The 17,099-nt window shown below is 44.7% G+C and overlaps 1 protein-coding gene across 1 annotated transcript in view; it reads left to right on the top strand.

The window, feature by feature from the left end:
* The window catches only part of LOC146186017 (atrial natriuretic peptide receptor 1-like), a 199,133-nt gene extending 187,392 nt beyond the window's left edge, over nt 1-11,741 (top strand). Inside the window, exons 19-22 of the mRNA XM_084607972.1 lie at nt 262-436; nt 2,715-2,813; nt 6,911-7,002; nt 11,244-11,741. Coding sequence (XP_084464098.1) covers nt 262-436; nt 2,715-2,813; nt 6,911-7,002; nt 11,244-11,360 — 483 coding nt within the window. The 3' untranslated portion in view covers nt 11,361-11,741. The remainder of the gene's footprint in view (nt 1-261; nt 437-2,714; nt 2,814-6,910; nt 7,003-11,243) is intronic.
* The last annotated feature ends 5,358 nt before the right edge of the window (nt 11,742-17,099 follow it).

Below are 17,099 nucleotides of genomic sequence, written 5' to 3'. Positions count from 1 at the left end.
CTACGCCAACGAAATCAAATCGTTCCAGGAATACATACCTGCAAACCAAACGATCCTTGGATGATGTGACCTGTGGTATAGACTTCGAATAGACTGATATAGACCTGTGGTGTAAGTGCTTGGATCAGTGGAATAGTATGTAAATGATGAGTATGTGGTAGAGAGGGAAGCACTGGAACAAATATGTCGAGTGTTTCCCTCCCCTTCTTCCACCGTGGGGTTTTCATTTAGGTTGTCATGCCAACCATGCTTTCTGCGCAGGTGGAGACCATCGGCGACGCATACATGGTCGCATCCGGCCTGCCCGTTCGAAATGGCTTGCTGCACGCACGGGAGATTGCTCGGATGTCTCTGGCGCTTCTCCGAACCGTTCGCACCTTCTCCATTCGCCATCGGCCGCAGGAACAGCTCAAGCTGCGCATCGGCATCCACACAGGTGAGGGCCATCGCGCGCTGTTGCCAAGCGATTCCCGATGGAAATAGTATATCCGGCAGCCGGTCATTAGATCGCGAGCGGAACGTATTTAACGCGTGCCAAGCACACATTGCGTTCACGCTCTTCTGTTGCCAGAGTAACGCGGGCTGGCGGCTGAATGCGAAAGCTAAGAATTTCGTTGGAAAGAACTTCTTCCACGATTTTCGTGATGCAGGTTCTGGCACGCGTCGAAGAAGGTTTCCACTTCTACGCGTCCACGATTCGTACCAACCGGAAAATTTTCCCTCCTTTCTTTGCTTTACATCTTTGGTGCGAATCCTTCTCACGTACTGGTGAAACTTATAAAAAGTGCGCACAAAATCCTGGAGAAGAGCTAACTTTCAATGTATGCGACAAAATGGCAACAGCGATTCTTTTGATTCCATGTGTGCACTGAGCAAGCGCTCTGCTGCTAAAAACCATTTTTTTTTTATAACAGTGCGGGTACAAAAAATTTTTGCTCGAGATTCTAGCTGATTCGCACGCAAGCGAAACACTGTTCCACGTGTTGTGTAGATTCTGACACGAGTCAAAGGCGTCATGAAAAATGACTCCAGAAGACAAGTGAAGAGTTCCATGCTCTTTGGTACCGCAATCTTTTTTTATGTTCCTTCCAAGCTCTTCTGACATCGTGAAGAGCCTCGCGAGCGCAGAGCTTTTCAGCAGAACCGCAATCTGACATTAAAAGTTTCAGTGATTCAGCCTGTACTGTACGCTACCACTGCACATCTATGCACTGGTTTTGATTACTTGACATCTTGCAAGGAGTAATGTAGTTGGCGTTTGTGTTTGGTGATTCGTGTTTTACTAGGCTATGAGGCTGCACAGCAGTTCCAAAAAAGGAACGCAACTTCATTCTCACTATTCTTTAACTTATGAAGAGAGAATAGCATTCCACAGGGGCCTATGCATGCATCCTGACACCCTTCGTGTTCACCGACGTGCAAAACACGAGCAGATAGGCGTTTTTTCGCCAGCAATGCTTCCGCCTAGAGGCTTCCTACAACTCAGGGCACGTTCTTTTCCTTCCTTCTGTCTGTCTGCCTACGCTACCATAAAGCACCAGGCGGCTTCTTTCTTTACAACGCTCCGATTTCTCAGTATACCGTCTCACTCGTCTTTGCTCCTACGCCCTTGAGACGTGTCCATTTGGACCCGAGGCCTACGTACGTGTGACAGCCGCATATCCGGAGCCACTTGTCTTTCCTGTCGTCCTCTTTCCGATTTTTTTTCTTCTCTGTTCGGTGTTCGTTTGTTCGCCCCGCGCATTTCCAGATCTTTTGTCGGGCGGCCACACGTGTTCCTGCCCAGTGCGAGCTGCGATTATGGCGCTTTGCTGCCGCCTCTAGCACACGGGTCCCCAGCTGTGGCCTTCAAGTGCTCGCAAAGAAAATGACGGACGCATCGGAGAAGAGGAGAAAACGGCGCGTGTCGCTTTAGGGGTAGCGAGGTAAAGGCAACGAGACAGTGGTGCTTGCCGCTCGTGTATCTGTCGCAGGGCCGCGGGCCATCGCTCCCGTGATGCGATGTTTACTCTAACCCAGAGAAGAGCAGGGTTTGTTCAGCTGATGCAACACGCTCTGTGAGGAATTGTTTCAGCGGGAGACGAGACATCGTTGGCAAGAAAGAAGAAAAAAAAAATGAAGCGGAAGTAAATTATAAAAAAGGCATTTTGCTGGTTTGGATGAATTCTTGAAATTCACCTGCTCTTCGCTGCGCTCAAAGTTGAGTGTTCCGAGCCCTCGAGACAGTCAACTTACTGATGCAGCTTGAAGGCGCTCGGAAACTTTTTGAAGTTAATGAAACGATTGCTCCTACGCGGTTTCTTCTCTTTGAAAAAATAGCGTCGGTAATTGTGGGTAAAATTGTCGTAGCAGCTACTCTGCGAACGTTTGCGAAAAAATATACCTTCCAGTTATAATTATCTCCAGTGGTTACTTTAAGCAACCAGGCCTATTTTCGATTTCAGATTTCTGGGTTTTTTTTTTTCTGACTACTTAACACGGAACGATAAACTTTAAATAATAAACATTTCTAATGAACTCTAAACATTAGCCGAGTTCTTAGCTATTTTGTACATGGGAAAATTTCTGTGTGAATCGATATAAACGTTATTTTTTAAGCCACGGAACACATTTTTAATCAATTAATATAAATAAATGCATGTATTCCTTTTAGTGAATATAACTGTAATAGCCGGACTAACGCTTCAATTTTCCTTTTTATCTATTACAATCAGGTCCCTGCGCGGCCGGCATTGTCGGCCTTAAGATGCCAAGGTACTGCCTCTTTGGCGACACAGTCAACACCGCTTCGAGGATGGAGTCCAATGGCCTCCGTGAGTTTTTTTGTTTATCTTTCTTTTTCTTTTTTCTTCCCGTTCACTGCATGCTTTGTGCATTACACAGCGTATGCGATTATGTGTTGTCTGCACATTTGATGGACTCCCTTAAAGTCTCTGCATATTGGAGAGACTCGCTACCAAAAATAGTTGTGAACATGACTGTAATGTCCTTTTCGAAGTAAGTGGAAGGCCCGTAAATGGTTATGAAATTGATCGATCTTGAGTCTGTACGACAACCATCGCAAAATTAAGCTTGGAAAAAATTTCGCGCTGCATTTAACGGTATTTTATAATTTCTTGAAACAGGGGTGGAAATCATTCAAGTGAATTTAGCCTAAAACTAAACTGCTCAAACAAGCGGACAGAGGGTAGAGTAGGGGTGGTTTGTTCACTTTGGAAGGGAATCGCGGAAACAGCGCTTACGGACGGGACAAGAGAGAAGGACCAATCCCGTATGAAAGTTTTGTTTTCGCCTTTCCCTTCCATGCTGATAGGCTGTTTCGACATATTTTGTTTTCTTCATAGTGTTAGTGGTCAAATTCAACCATTCTCCAAGACTCCATAACAATAGAGTGATGGCCATGTACAGAGCTATTTTTCAAAAGGTAGCAGCATTCACACGAATTTTCATACTTGCAGAAGGAAATTCATTAGAAGTTCAAAAAGCAAAATTCTTTTCACTTTTGAACAATGAATGAAGTCATCTTTGAATGTTTACGTGACGTAATTAGGCACCTCTACAGAAGGCGATCTGCTTTTTAGCTTTTTAGTCGCATACATACTTAGTCTACTATTCTTGAGTCACCACCAATGGGGCAATATTTTTCCAATAGCTGCGAATAAGAAGCATCTCTAGTGAAATTGTTATTTAAATGAACATCCTTATTTATAACGCATTACCTCTACACCTGAAGGCCTCATTGCCACCGCAGACAGAAGATATGCTTCCAAAAATAAATCTCAATCAAGAAACTAAAAAACATGCATTGACACTGAACGCTGCATGCTAGCAGTCTTTACATCCGAGTTGAAACTGAAACAAAATGGTCGGTGAGCGTAGGCTACCATGAGTCCTCCTCACTCCTCATCATGCGAATACAATAAAATTAGTCTCTAATGAAAACAATAACAGGGAATCGAACCTTCATTTAAAACGAACTTAAATCATCCGCGGGGCGCCACCACTGTATAGCGTCGTCAGGGCCGGGCTCGTGCGCTACCGTCAGCAGCCCGGCACCGCAGCGTCAGGCAGATGAGCGAAAAGAGCACAGTCACTGCAGGTCGCGGGTGGCAGCACTTTCTAAGCGGCATGTATTGTTTGCTCCGGGAAAGGGGAGGTTGCACTTTGTTGGGTGGAATTCCTTCGAGTCTCTGAGACGTTTTCCTTTTCCTGCGGGTAATAGTTTTTTTGCAAATAGGCTTTGTTCTGATATTAAATGTCTAATGTATTTTTATTGTCGGCTTTTATGATGATAGCAAAAACCTTAAAGCGTTTACTGTCATACATGCCTTTTTGCGTGTTTTAAAATTATTCTCTACAATAAAAATATCCGCCTTCTATGCAGCTGAGACCTTGAACTCTTCACCCGCTCACCGAATAATATTTGCATGCTATGTAGCTGCGAAATTTGGAAAGAACTGCATTGACAAACAGCCTTTTTCATTTTTTTATTCACCCACAAAATATGAGATAGAACGAATTTTATGCGCACAATACTAATATTCTCACTATTTCTGTACTAAATATAAGACCGACGTTTCGATATTCTGCATGTAGACGAAAACGTGTCAGAAAACGGTAAAATTCAGGCTTGTCTCACTTAATTATGGAGTAATCAATAAATACTCAAGCCTTGCTTCATCTCACATTGCTCATGACTGCACAGTATGAAAGGAAATGAACTACATTATGGGTTTTCAACCTCCAACATAGAGAGTGCCCAGCTGATGTGGCTCCAGGGTTATTTAGAGAGCTCGACTGCTCGACCCCAGGACGTGGGTAAATTAACACGTCTTTCGACGAAGAGCGCTAAAAAAGATCCGCGCATGATGTTTCATACGGGAAGCAACAGCCTGAGAGATGCGCAGCGTAGGGTTTAGCTACAAATCTTTGATTTTATTGCACTGTAAGTCAAACACTACCACTTCGTCCGATGGGAAATATACTGAAGACGTTCTCAAATCATCGATCCGGAGCATGTCTCCGAATCCATGTAGGAAAAAGGCAACTTAGGAAGTCTAAGGAGTGGGCCGTACAATTCAATCAGCAGTCACCATCGTAACCAAAATAGCACATCGTGGTGCAAGTAAATTTTTTCCGGATAACACAGTGCAATTCATTATAAAGTACAGACCACTTCGACCTCCGCATTAGAGTCGGAGACAAAATTTTTCTACTGTTCATTGCTTGCGTGGATTCCTTGAAGGTCGGTCGTTCTGTCCGCCATCTCATGAAATTTGTGAAGTGGTGAATTTTGAAGTTAACCGGAGTGAATAACTGGGTAACTGTCCTATAATTGTTTCTGTTGCCTACTGACCCCCGGAGCCATTATTGTAATTCCTGATATTTCAGAATGCTGACATGCACTGCTACCTTTCGAAAATTATTCGGAATAAAAAAAAAAAACACATCCATTGACTTGACACCAACACTTATAGCACAAAAAATTAATTACGAATATTAGTACAAACACTTAGGACAAAAATAATTTACCTGCGAATATTAGCATCTAATGAACAATGCAATGTTCAAAACCGAACTAGGAATAGTGTATTCACGTGTTGTCGCAACTTGTTGCCAGATCTGAGTAGCATAAAGTTTTATAATTTAAAAACTAGCTCTGTTTTTTATTAGGCGTATTGCGCATAATTTAAGCAAGCCGAATGATTGTCTTACAAGGCTTTTACAGCGTAGTTATTTAAAATATTGACATTATTGTTCTTACCAGGACTTTTTTTGGTAACTACACCTTGTAAATTTTAGTGTGGTTAAGAAAGAATTATTCAGCATTTGGGAGAACTGAAGCACTGTAATGTCTGGCCTGCTTTTTTTTTTTTATGCGTAAGCATTAAGTAGGTATGTCGGCAGTTTTAGCACGTCCACTACTGATCGGCATACTAGCAAGATAACGATTGGGTATCTAACGTACTGAACCGGCGAAAGACACATAAACGCAAGCAGAGAAGTACACGGGACGGAAGTACACGAGACACGGGCTGTCCCGTGTACATCACTTCTCTTTTTTGGGTTTCTGCGCCTTTCGCTGGCTCACTATATTAGATTCGCACCAACTAGCCCAAATGGTCACCTCGTTAAACTACTGGGTATATCGAAAACGAATGGTGCATCGGATAGAGCATCAAAAAAGGTGTACCGGAATTAAGAGCGGTCAGTGTAGGTTATTTGATTATTTATTTAGAGCTAATTAAGTGTGTAAAATGGATCCAAGATGACCACCAGCCAACTTCCGGGTTCGGTCCTCAACTTCCGGTCACGTGTCTTGCTGGTTGGTCACGGGTGTGGTGGACGTGAATGAGTAAAAGTTATGTCGACGTCGGTGTAATGTCATAAGTTGTGACGTCCCTGCAAAGGTCGGCATGTCCCTGCAAAAGTTTGAATGTCTTTGCAAAAAGTAACATTTCTCTGAAAAAGTTATGTCCATATATGGTCATAAAGGGGGGTGTCTCGTGTCAGACGGTGATTGGCTAAAGTGTGATGACGTCATTGTGACGTCAGGAAAGATGACGTGTCAGATTCGAACATGACCATACATGAGTATAAAATGAAGTGCGTCGTGGACAAACCTGACTGGTTGATGAGTGTTGTGTCAGGAGACGCAATTGTAATGTGTGAATGAGTTGAATACAAATTTCATAAAAATCACCAGAACATTTCCAAAAATGTGACTTAATATTAACAGCTTAATGAGACGCCAAAATATGTAATGAGTATATGACGTACAAAAGACAAGGTTGCTTTGTAGCTGCCGCAATGTCGTCATGGCGCAGCCTATAGCAACGCGTGACTTGCATACGCATCCCTCCAATGTGGATGGCCGCAGTCATCTCAAAAGTTTTATTTCTCTTTTCAGCTCTAAAGATTCACGTGAGCCCTGCTACGAAAGAAGCCCTCGACAGGTTCAAAACGTTCCGCTTAGAATTGAGAGGAGATGTTGAACTGAAGGTATGGTAATTTGAACTTTTGTAGCGGCAGGGGTTGCTGGAGGGTGTTTAACAGATGGGCATCCGTCACGTTCTCAACCTACTGTATTCTTACGTTCCTTGGGCTGTTCTCTCTTAGAAACAAAAAACAGAACGTCCAAAATGGGATTTTTTAGCCGCGCTATCGATAAAAATGTCCCGCAGCCTCTTTGCAGCCGTATCTAAATTCACTTCACCTCTTTCACCAGCCAACGCCTAAATAACTGGGTTGACTGCTATATAACAAGCACCTATAATATCACGATTTGGTTTGGGTTTCGTGGCATCAAAACAACATTGAGACGAAAGCTGCGGTTAGGCAGCTAAAGCCTGAACCGACGAGACACAGGAGAAGTTACAGGCATTTAGTGGGTGCCCAAGCTCGACATTACTACTTTGTTTACTCGCTTGAATTTTGAAAACAGCGCTCCAATATCACCCACTTTTGATCGTAATCCTTTATTACAAATAGCGTAAATGCAGCGAAAGCAATATTTTTGCTCATAAGTTTGAGTTAAAAAAGTGTACATGTTTGTGTGCGCCATTGGGTTAGAACTCTTGTCGTTTAGTTCTGCTAACAGTGATTTACCTTCATTTTTTACAGAAAAGGAATCACGGGTAGAAGTTCTAAAATGTCAAAATGCAATGACACAGAGGTCTGGTTTTAAAGCTGTACTAATTAAATTTGGTCATCTGATGAGAAGAGAGGAGTCGCTGGAGAAAGATTTGATGTTGGGAAAGGTTGAGGGTCGCCGGAGAAGGGGTAGGCAGCGAATGCGATGGTTAGATGGCATTCTCGAGGCATTGCAGATGAAGCTATGTGATGTTAAGAAGATAGTGAGAGACCGGAAAGCGTGGCGTGACATGGTCCATAGGGTCACGAAGTGTCGGACACGACTGAACGCCTGAACTGAACTGAACTGAATTAAATTTTGCTTGACGTCACCGCATTTTAGTTGGGAAAATGCCCAGTGACAAACGTACTAGTATTTCCGCTTAAATTTATTCATTGCTTAATTTCTTTAGTTTTCAGCGAATGTAGAATCTTGTCACAGAATACTAGATTCGAGATATACCAATTTATTACGTTGACCTAATGCAATTGCTTAAGGTCTTTGTAAATCCTCAAGTTCAGTGAGCAGCCACATCGATCGCAGCGCTACTTTAACGTGGCGCGGAAATCCAAGCACGTATCCTCGCAACGGTGTATCTGTTCCCGTTGCTGTGATCAACTTTACCAGACTTGAAATACTAATATAAATATACAAAGTAATGTTCGGAATTGTTTTGACAATGAGGATCGGATCTTTTCTAGTTTGACGTCACCAACTCAGAAGGTAACATCGCAAACTGATATCGGCGCTCATTTCGAAGCATGCTTAAAATGATAGCATGCTCCTCGCATCCCATAAAGAAAATCTAAAAATGAGCACTTTGAAGCAACACATTGTTATGCCCAACACCCGAAAGAATCTAGAGCACAATGAGAAAAATAAATATCGAATCTCTGTCTCTCGAAGCAATGTAGTGTTGTGTTCAACACCTGAAGGAACGTTTGTACGCCGCATTCATTATTTCATAACGAAGCACAGTAAGAACACTCATACTTATCGGATAACGTCTTGCTGTGGTTAGGGAGGACAGTTCATGAGAGCAGAGACGAGTATATTTGTATTGCAAAGCTCTCTAATAGTGCGCATATTGGCTTGTGTCGTGCCTGTAACCAGGGCAAAATGCCCGAATGATCACATCGTCCGTAACAATGTGCTTGTATAGCAAGTGTATGGGCAGCCAACATCGGTAAAGGGCAGCTAGGTAGAACAGAACTCATCACATCCTGAAAGGAAGAAAAGTTGAGATGCGGGCAGCAGCATGCTCGGCAACCGAGTGCAGCTCCATTAGAGAACAGCGTCGCTTAGCCTAATGAATACAGGGCACCGTTGATGGCCCTGAATCATAGAAACCATGCTCCTCAGCAACGACGGACGGCCACAACATTTTCATGCTGGTTTGATTTCTTTATTGATGCTGACACTAATGGAACCCAATGCTTACGCAGAAGAAGCACCACATTTTATGCTACGAAACCTTGGCGAAACATCGTCCTGCAAACGTTTATCAGTCTGAGCAACACAAATTATCTGCGGCATCTTATGTCTGCCATTCGCGACCAACTGAAGGAAATGCTTTTTCTGATAGTCAGCACCTATCATAATGACCAGCTGGCAAACAAGTAGCGCAGCAATGAAAACTGCAGGAAAATGTTGAAAGAACGATGAAAAGACACTTTCTGCAGCTACAGCGCTACAGACGATTCGGAGCCATGCGGAAATGGTGCCTAAGAAGGCTGACTTTATTTCAGTCGCTATGCCAACACTTCAGTATACTTTGACATGACAGATACATTCCTATGTCTTCATAGCCACCTGACCATGACATTTTTAACAAGACCTTGTGATATCGAATTATGCAGAACAAGGAGTCGCGTTTGAACATATATTAGAAACGTGCTATAGTAACCAATTTTTTCTTCTTTCAATACTCAGCAAAATTTTATTTTCGTAGGCGAATCTGCCTGCTGAATCTGCAATTAAAGTGTGCTATTTAGTTTGTAAACCTACTAACGCTTACAACAAAGCTTTTAGGCGCCCATTCTTCGCCTTTTTAGGTTCCGCGTTATCAACGTAGTTGTCGGCGTAGCAGCTGCCGGCGCAATAGTTGGCGTAACCGGCAACTTACCAGCCGTGTCAATCAGTGACAGCGCGTAACGCAGCCTGCCACCTGCCAGGTTATCAGGTGGCAGAGCCAGAAGATCAAGATCCCGTCCCCACATTCAAGGGAGGGAGAAGAAGGCGAGAGAGAGCGGATTGCTTAAGTGCTTCGGGGTTAGTCGATAGTGAAGAAATGGGCAAGTTGGGGGGGGGGGGGGGGGGGAGGGGGAGGAGTTGGCTTACATGATAAGATTCCGGGGGTGGCTACTGTTGAAGGCGGAGGTTATGAAGAGGGCTCAAGAACATGCTACCTGGAGTTGGTGCTAAGAGATAGAGCTAAAGGGTGACTACCGCTAAAGTCCCTTGCTTTAACTACCGCGAGAGCATTATGACGAGAGTGGAGGAATGTACAATAGGAGTGCGAAAATATAGAGCGGAGGAGGGTCATGTGGGTGGAGAATGAATATGTTCAATGGCCGAGAATAAAAGAAGATGGCACAGCAAGAGGAGAGGATAGCTATAGCGATGTTTGTCCACCTGATGCATAATATGCCGCGGTAAAATATTGATCGCGCGGTAGAGAAACGCGCATGCTTCACGCATGCACCGCTACAAACAAGGCCGACGTGGTAGGGTGGGGGTACCTGCTTTACAGCAGTTAAGATGTGGGAAAAATATTGTCGTTTTCAAGAATTACTCTGTGCATGAAAATATTTTAGCATATATATGCATACTGCTCTCAAATAGTTCTGCGCCTCAGCGTACTGAGAAACGAAATTACCTCAAAAGCTTCGCTCAATTTCGCATATAGAGTATCGTAACCCATGACCATATTATGTTTTGCTAATGCTAAGTGAACCAACCATCGTCATCATCATCATCAGCCTGACTATACCCACTGCAGGGCGAAGGCCTCTCCCATATTTCTCCAACTAACGCGGTTCTGTGCTAGCTGCATTCACTTGACCCCTGCGAACCTCTTAACCTCATCCGCCCATCTAACGTTCTGCCGCCCCCTGCTGCACTTTCTTTCCGTCAACCGTCAAATATTCTTGCAAATAGCTTATACGCGCCTGAAGCATGTTGTCAAGAAGAGAGAAGTGATGACTCGTGGGCTAACTACTTTTCAAGCAAAGGCTAGCATCATCCTTCAGGTGTCATGGGCATATATTAATAAAAGACTCAAAATTATGAATTCTGTACGCAGATTTCATTGCAAGCTTCTTCGCGCTGCTACAAAAGAACTGGTGGTGAATTCACGTCAACCGAGCGAGCCGCTTTCAGCTATAAAATATGACTCTACGGATTGTAGTATGGTTGACTTCACTTTTTCTTGCAGCTAATGGAAAGAGGTCATATACGGTATCATTTCTGCGAATTTAAAAAAATAAAGTAGACGTTAATGCTTCGTCTTGTGTCTTTTGTGATTTCCCTCAAAAAGTGCAACAACTTTTGAAAAATACTACTTTTTGTACATATCCGTGTTAAGATTACAATTGAACTTCGTGCGCAGGGCAAGGGCACCATGACCACTTACTGGCTTTTGGAAGAGGTTGACCAAGTGGTAGTGGTGACGACGACGAAGGCACCAGCTGAGAGTGGCGAGCACCCGAAGGAGACCAAAGTCTGACACGGCCACTTCTAGGACATGTCTGTTATTGAGTACATCCTTGTCTTCGACGTGCCGTGGGCCAGGTGACGATGTGCGTGACTTCACGCGAAGATTAGCAGAGTGAAAGACAGTGTGATGTTACCACCCCGAGGCTGCACTTCGTGAACTGCACGTCACTGCGACACGCCAGACAGCCTGTGACAAGGGAAGGACGTGCCTCGGAGGGCCTGTCCACCGGGCACCACAAAAACCACCTCCGTTGCTGGCAGTCCGCCCACTCGTTTTCGAAATCTTCCAGGCTAGACGAATGCAGCATGTCCAGAGGTGAACTCGACACAGTTATGTCTCAGCGATGCTGACTGCCACATCAAGGACGTTGCACACAGTGCATGCGGTGACTTGGCTCTCGAAGCTCATTGCAGCCATGTTTTCTGCTACATCAATACGTCAGTCGTCGGCGTCTCAGCCATTTTTAGCTCACGAGCTTAGCAAAGGGCACAAATTGCTATCGCGATACACGAGAACAGAAAGCGTGGAGTGGACGCCAGAGGCCGTATTTCATTTGCATCTACTACTCATTTCATACTTCATTTTGCATCATTTCAGGATAACGACAGTATGAGACGAAAGCAGAGAGCGACCATCACAGAAATCGCGAAGTAGCGGATAGCACCTTTCAAGATAGTCATCGCCACTCGATGCAAGCTCCGGCTGACAACTAGCTGCATCGTGTAGCAAATACTACGCCCGCTGAAGGCGCGGTCACACTAAACCGACGATCGGCCGATTTCAGTCTGCCGACGGTTGGCGGAAGCGATTCGCGTGCCGTAGGCGCCTCTGTCACACTGCGCAGACGCCGACCCAGCGCCGATCGCCGCCCAACGAGCGCATTGCCATGGCATGGCCGTCGCGTCGGCGAGATAGCAGCCGTCGGCCGACCGCTGTGTCGCACTCTGCCGATAAAACAGCGCCGACGTCATCTTCTGCTCATACACACCGCAAAGGCACTCCGCGTGGAAAAGTGGTAATTCGTTGCGATAACATTTTACATGCAGGCTGCAGCTCCCAGAAACTATAGCGATGGCAGGGTGCAGCCGTCGTCAGACTCTCGTCTGAATTTACCCCACATAACTAAACGCGAGAGTGGGAGAGCAAAATGACATTGTAAATCACAGCACAGGCGCATGAAATTGGTAGAAATAGAAACTTTTACTTTTTATTTCAGTGCGGCTCAGCCGATCAGTTCAGTATCCTCTTTGGTTGAGAACGACGTTGACTGTGACATGACGGTGACAACACTCGGTGGAGCAGAGCACAACTCGTCAAGTCGTTCGTACGTGCAGAGAAATTGCAAAACCGGGTGAAATGTTTTCTAGCCATGGAGGAAGGAAACAACTTCTAGTCGTGATAGTGGTGTTGGCCATACGCCTTGATGAATGCAATTTTTACTTGCTGCTTGTGCATAATTTGTTTAAATAATCATTGTATTTCGGGCTCGGAGATTGATAACCGCTTTTGGACGGCGAAAGTTTCTCTGGCTCGCCGATCTGACACAGACAAGTCGGCCAGCGAATCTTGTCATTGTCTTTGGTAGGCGACGTTGTCCCACTAGAACTACTTTTGGTCGTTGGTGGCGGCGTGGTCGTCGTCGGCTCAGTGTGACTGGCTAGTCGGGGGAACGACCAGGTTGACCGGTGCGACCGCCGATCGCTGGCGTCGCCGTCGCGTCGGCATCGGGGTCTCGTTGGCCTAGTGTGACTGCGCCTTAACAAATGAATCAATGCTTCGGTCAGTTTCCACTGGCGCTTGAAAGCCTCGGCTTCGTGGCACAGATGAAAAGATAAATGACAGCAGGCCCAGTGAATGTGAACTGGATAACGACTCTTTACAAAAACATGCCCCCCCCCCCCCCGCCTCCCCCACTGGCAACCGGTAAAGCTGGCTCGTGTGGACTACTTTTTGCTCGAATTCGCTCCTCGTTTGAGATGCATGCGATCGTGCCGCCCAGACTGCACTATCTCTGGCGTATATCGCGCCAGCTTCTTTTTGCTCGCGGTGCTGCGAGTTAGGCGCTTTGGATTGGCGGGAACAACACAACATGCGAGTGAGTGTGTCCGTTTTGGCTAGTGCAAGGAAGACGTGTAAGCGTTTATGTCGCTTTGTTGATCACAGTGCCTCATCTTCTGAAAAGAGACATTAGGCTGATCGAATGATAGGTGCACCACGGACGCAATTTTGCACCGATCACACCATCAAAAACTCTGACAAGCCTCTCAATTTTCTCCGCTCCTAATGGCCGTTCTTAGACGGTGGGTATATCGACGAATAGAATCAGTGCTGTTTGACACGCTTGTGAGTTGTGTCAGAATAGTGACTGTTCACCTATAGGTTGGGATGCGATCGTTGCGTAATTTGTCCTCAGTTATATTTGTGCGATCATGCTAAAATTATGTGCGGATAGCAAATTCCTTCGCTTTCGGCAGAATAAGCATTGCCTAGGGAGCAATCTTTGTCACGGGAGCCCTGGCCACGCCTTTGTCTTCACTCGATGAGGAAGTGCTATCGATGAAAGTAGCCGTGATGTTTCCTGTATGCTCGGCAGCCGCGTGCAATCTTGGCACTCATAGATGGAGCACAGCCTGGCAGCACAGAATCCTGACTGTTCTACTGCTAAAGCTTTAAGGTAAGATAGAAATATGGGAGTGATCGAGAAAAAGGTGATACGGCTCGCTCGTCACATGAACGAAAAGAAAAAGGTAGATGCTAGTGGTGTGGTTAAACGAAGTATTGAGGAGGATAGCTGGGCACGGCGGCAATAACATGAGTGAAACGCCATGTATCGCGTTATTCACATGACACAACCGCAGTACTGTGGCACGCGGTCGCACAATGTCTGGTAGCCGAAGCAAGCCCAGTCGACTGTGTTGCATTCCGTGCAGTTTGCTACTAAAGAAAAGCAAAAAAAAAAAAGGCCAGTAAAACGCCTCACAAGGATGTGGCTTGCTGAACACCAAAGCGGACGGTCACCCCACATCTCTCGGTTGCTAATACAAATCCACTAACGTCAATCAGCTTTCGCCTATTAATACGATAAGCCGCTAAGCTAACTCTACTGACATTGTGTCCTACGGCAGCTTTTTTGATTATCATTACTTGATTACGAGCTGTCGACTGTACACCGCACACAATGGCATATGAATCACTCGACACGTGGAATACAGCCTTTCTCTTGCATTCGTATTGTCTTAAAACGTGCAACCCGTTTTTCAGTTTTCTGAAATCTCTTCCACAACTGTGAGGCTCGCAGTGTGGAGTTCCACCTGAAAGTGCTAGGATTGTTTGTTTTCGGTCAGCCTTGACGCATAGAACTGCAGTGCGAACATACCAGAACGAAAATGTTGAGATATCAGCTTTGTGATGACATTCATCGGACGTGCTACATTTTCGTGCGACCTCTAGAGAGACCATCAGTGCGGGACAATTAATTTTTCTGGCATGACTGCTCCCTAGGGGACGTTGACTGCTTCATTGAATGGTTGCTCCAATATTTACGTTTTATACCGGTGGTATAATTTTGCTGCTGTTTTTCAATATGTGTTTCCATATGATAATGCAAAATGTTTACCTGATGCTTTTCGAGTGCATCTGAACCTCGGCCATCGAAGTTGCATTGACTCAGTCAAGCTCTCTTGAAAGGCTGCAGACCCTTAAAAAGCACTCACAATATTTCAAAGAGGTAGGCTTTTACCATACGCTTTGCAGCAAACCACTAGACAGCAGAACATCCTATGCCTAATCGCTGTATCTCAAAGGCGCCTATGTCCGGTTGGAAGCAGGGAATATTTGGGTCATACGTTCAATCGCATCGCTGCAGAGCGGAGTGTTTCAGTGTGCCGTAGGTAAATAAAGGTCATATAAGCAGGGAAAATATCACGAGTATATGAAATAAACCAGACCCAAAACAAACCAATGATGCTATGTAAGTTAGTTGTGAAGAAAATGAACAAGGTACAGCATATCTGCTACCGAGTGCGCCCCATTTCCTGTTACAGCCTCAATGTGTACACGTGTTAAGAAGCATAAGCAGGCTCATCCAAATGAGGAAGCTGGCCGTACCTCGGCATTATGAGCGAATAATTCCTCTCAAAATACGCATTTTCAGTCTAGCGTCAGTCGCCTTTATGTAAGATACAGTTTTCGCGTCTGACAGTGCCAGTTTACCTTCCATAGAAGTGAATGCGCGGACGAACGGTAGCTTGAATCAAGCTATACGAATTTCTTCACTGCAGCAGACTCAAACACAATCATTTATTTTTCTCTTAAGCCTGTATGAAGACATGTCTTGCCCATTAACAAATAGGTTAATGAAACCCTACACCGACATCAACAAGAATGTATTGAAATTTGTGCCTAAACTATCCCCATTTGCAATTATCGCGGTATGTTTGGCTGACTTTAAGCACAGTGCAGTGTTCTTATTTTAAATCTTGTGCGTCCCTTTGCTACCGTTAGATATTTCTAGTTAAAAAAACATAGTTTATGCAGTAATTATATATAGGACCGTATTCGTTAATGAGGACATTATTTGCTCTTTATTTAAAATAAACTCAATTTGCAGCTATATGATAAAGTTATGTTCACTAACGTGTAGAAAAAGGCAGCAGTGAGAGTGACGTAGAGATTTCTGCACCCCAGATCATTTCATATTTTAACAGACACATCGGACAGACCAATGAGAGAGATTTAGCTTGCCGGAGAGGTAGTGACGTAGACGTATACTGGTTTGCCGGACCCCTCCTGCGTGCGCGCATTGACAGGGGTGAATGCAATCGCGGCCGCAGCACCTGCGTTGCTGTAAACCGGTATACGTCTACGTCAGTACGTCCCCGGCAAGCTAAATCTCTCTATTATGAGCACTATAAACTTCACGGATAGGCTATTGGGGCCACAGTTTAAATGCTATCCATAAGGAAAGCTGAACCCAGTAATAGGAGTTGACGATATAAACATACGGCTGCAAAAGAACCAACATACTGTATGCTGAGAAGCTGGTCCCGCCTATAGAACTAGAATATTTAATAACATTTCAAGTATTTCTTTGTTATAATTGCAATCTGAGTGTTTCAGCGAACACATTCAAGCATGTCTGAAAATAGGGGGCTCTAAATCGACAGGAAAAAAATTCCGTGAACATATTCCAAGCCGTGGATGACTTAATATATTGTTAGTCATTTATTCCGTACATAAATACATGAAACTCACTAATAAGGCTTTTATTTGCCTAACTGGGTAGCAGTGAAAACAAGAAGACCTAAGGCACGGACAAAACGCTGCGTACCCGTTTTCGAAATCAAAGCAAAGTTTTCCGTTATTGCTTTATAGCGTGAGAAAATCCGGCACTCTTTTTGGCACCAAACAAGAACTAAGCAAATTCGACGACGCATATACTCAGTTCAGAGGGGATTTTCATTGTGTTGCAGTGACGGCGGGGGCTAATTGCATCTTTATGGACCATTGTGCCTCGTCTTGCTCATGCTTTTGCCTCGAAGCTTATTTGCAAGTGAAATGGTATAGTCACTGCCAAATGCGTGATCGTGATTTTTGAGAACTAGGGAGCAAAATAAAAAAAAAAAATACATGAAGCGGTACAGTACAAAAGGCAGTTCGATAATGGTGCAGTAGTAACTCGAACACGTAATTACCGAATATAAAATTTGCGCCGAGTCTCTAGTGCGTCTTGGCGCTCAGTTCTGGTTT

The sequence above is a fragment of the Amblyomma maculatum genome, chromosome 6, assembly GCF_055883805.1.
Source record: "Amblyomma maculatum isolate TAMU_Amacu chromosome 6, ASM5588380v1, whole genome shotgun sequence".
Lineage (NCBI taxonomy): Eukaryota > Metazoa > Arthropoda > Arachnida > Ixodida > Ixodidae > Amblyomma > Amblyomma maculatum.
This window is presented reverse-complemented; position numbering and strand designations above follow the sequence as displayed.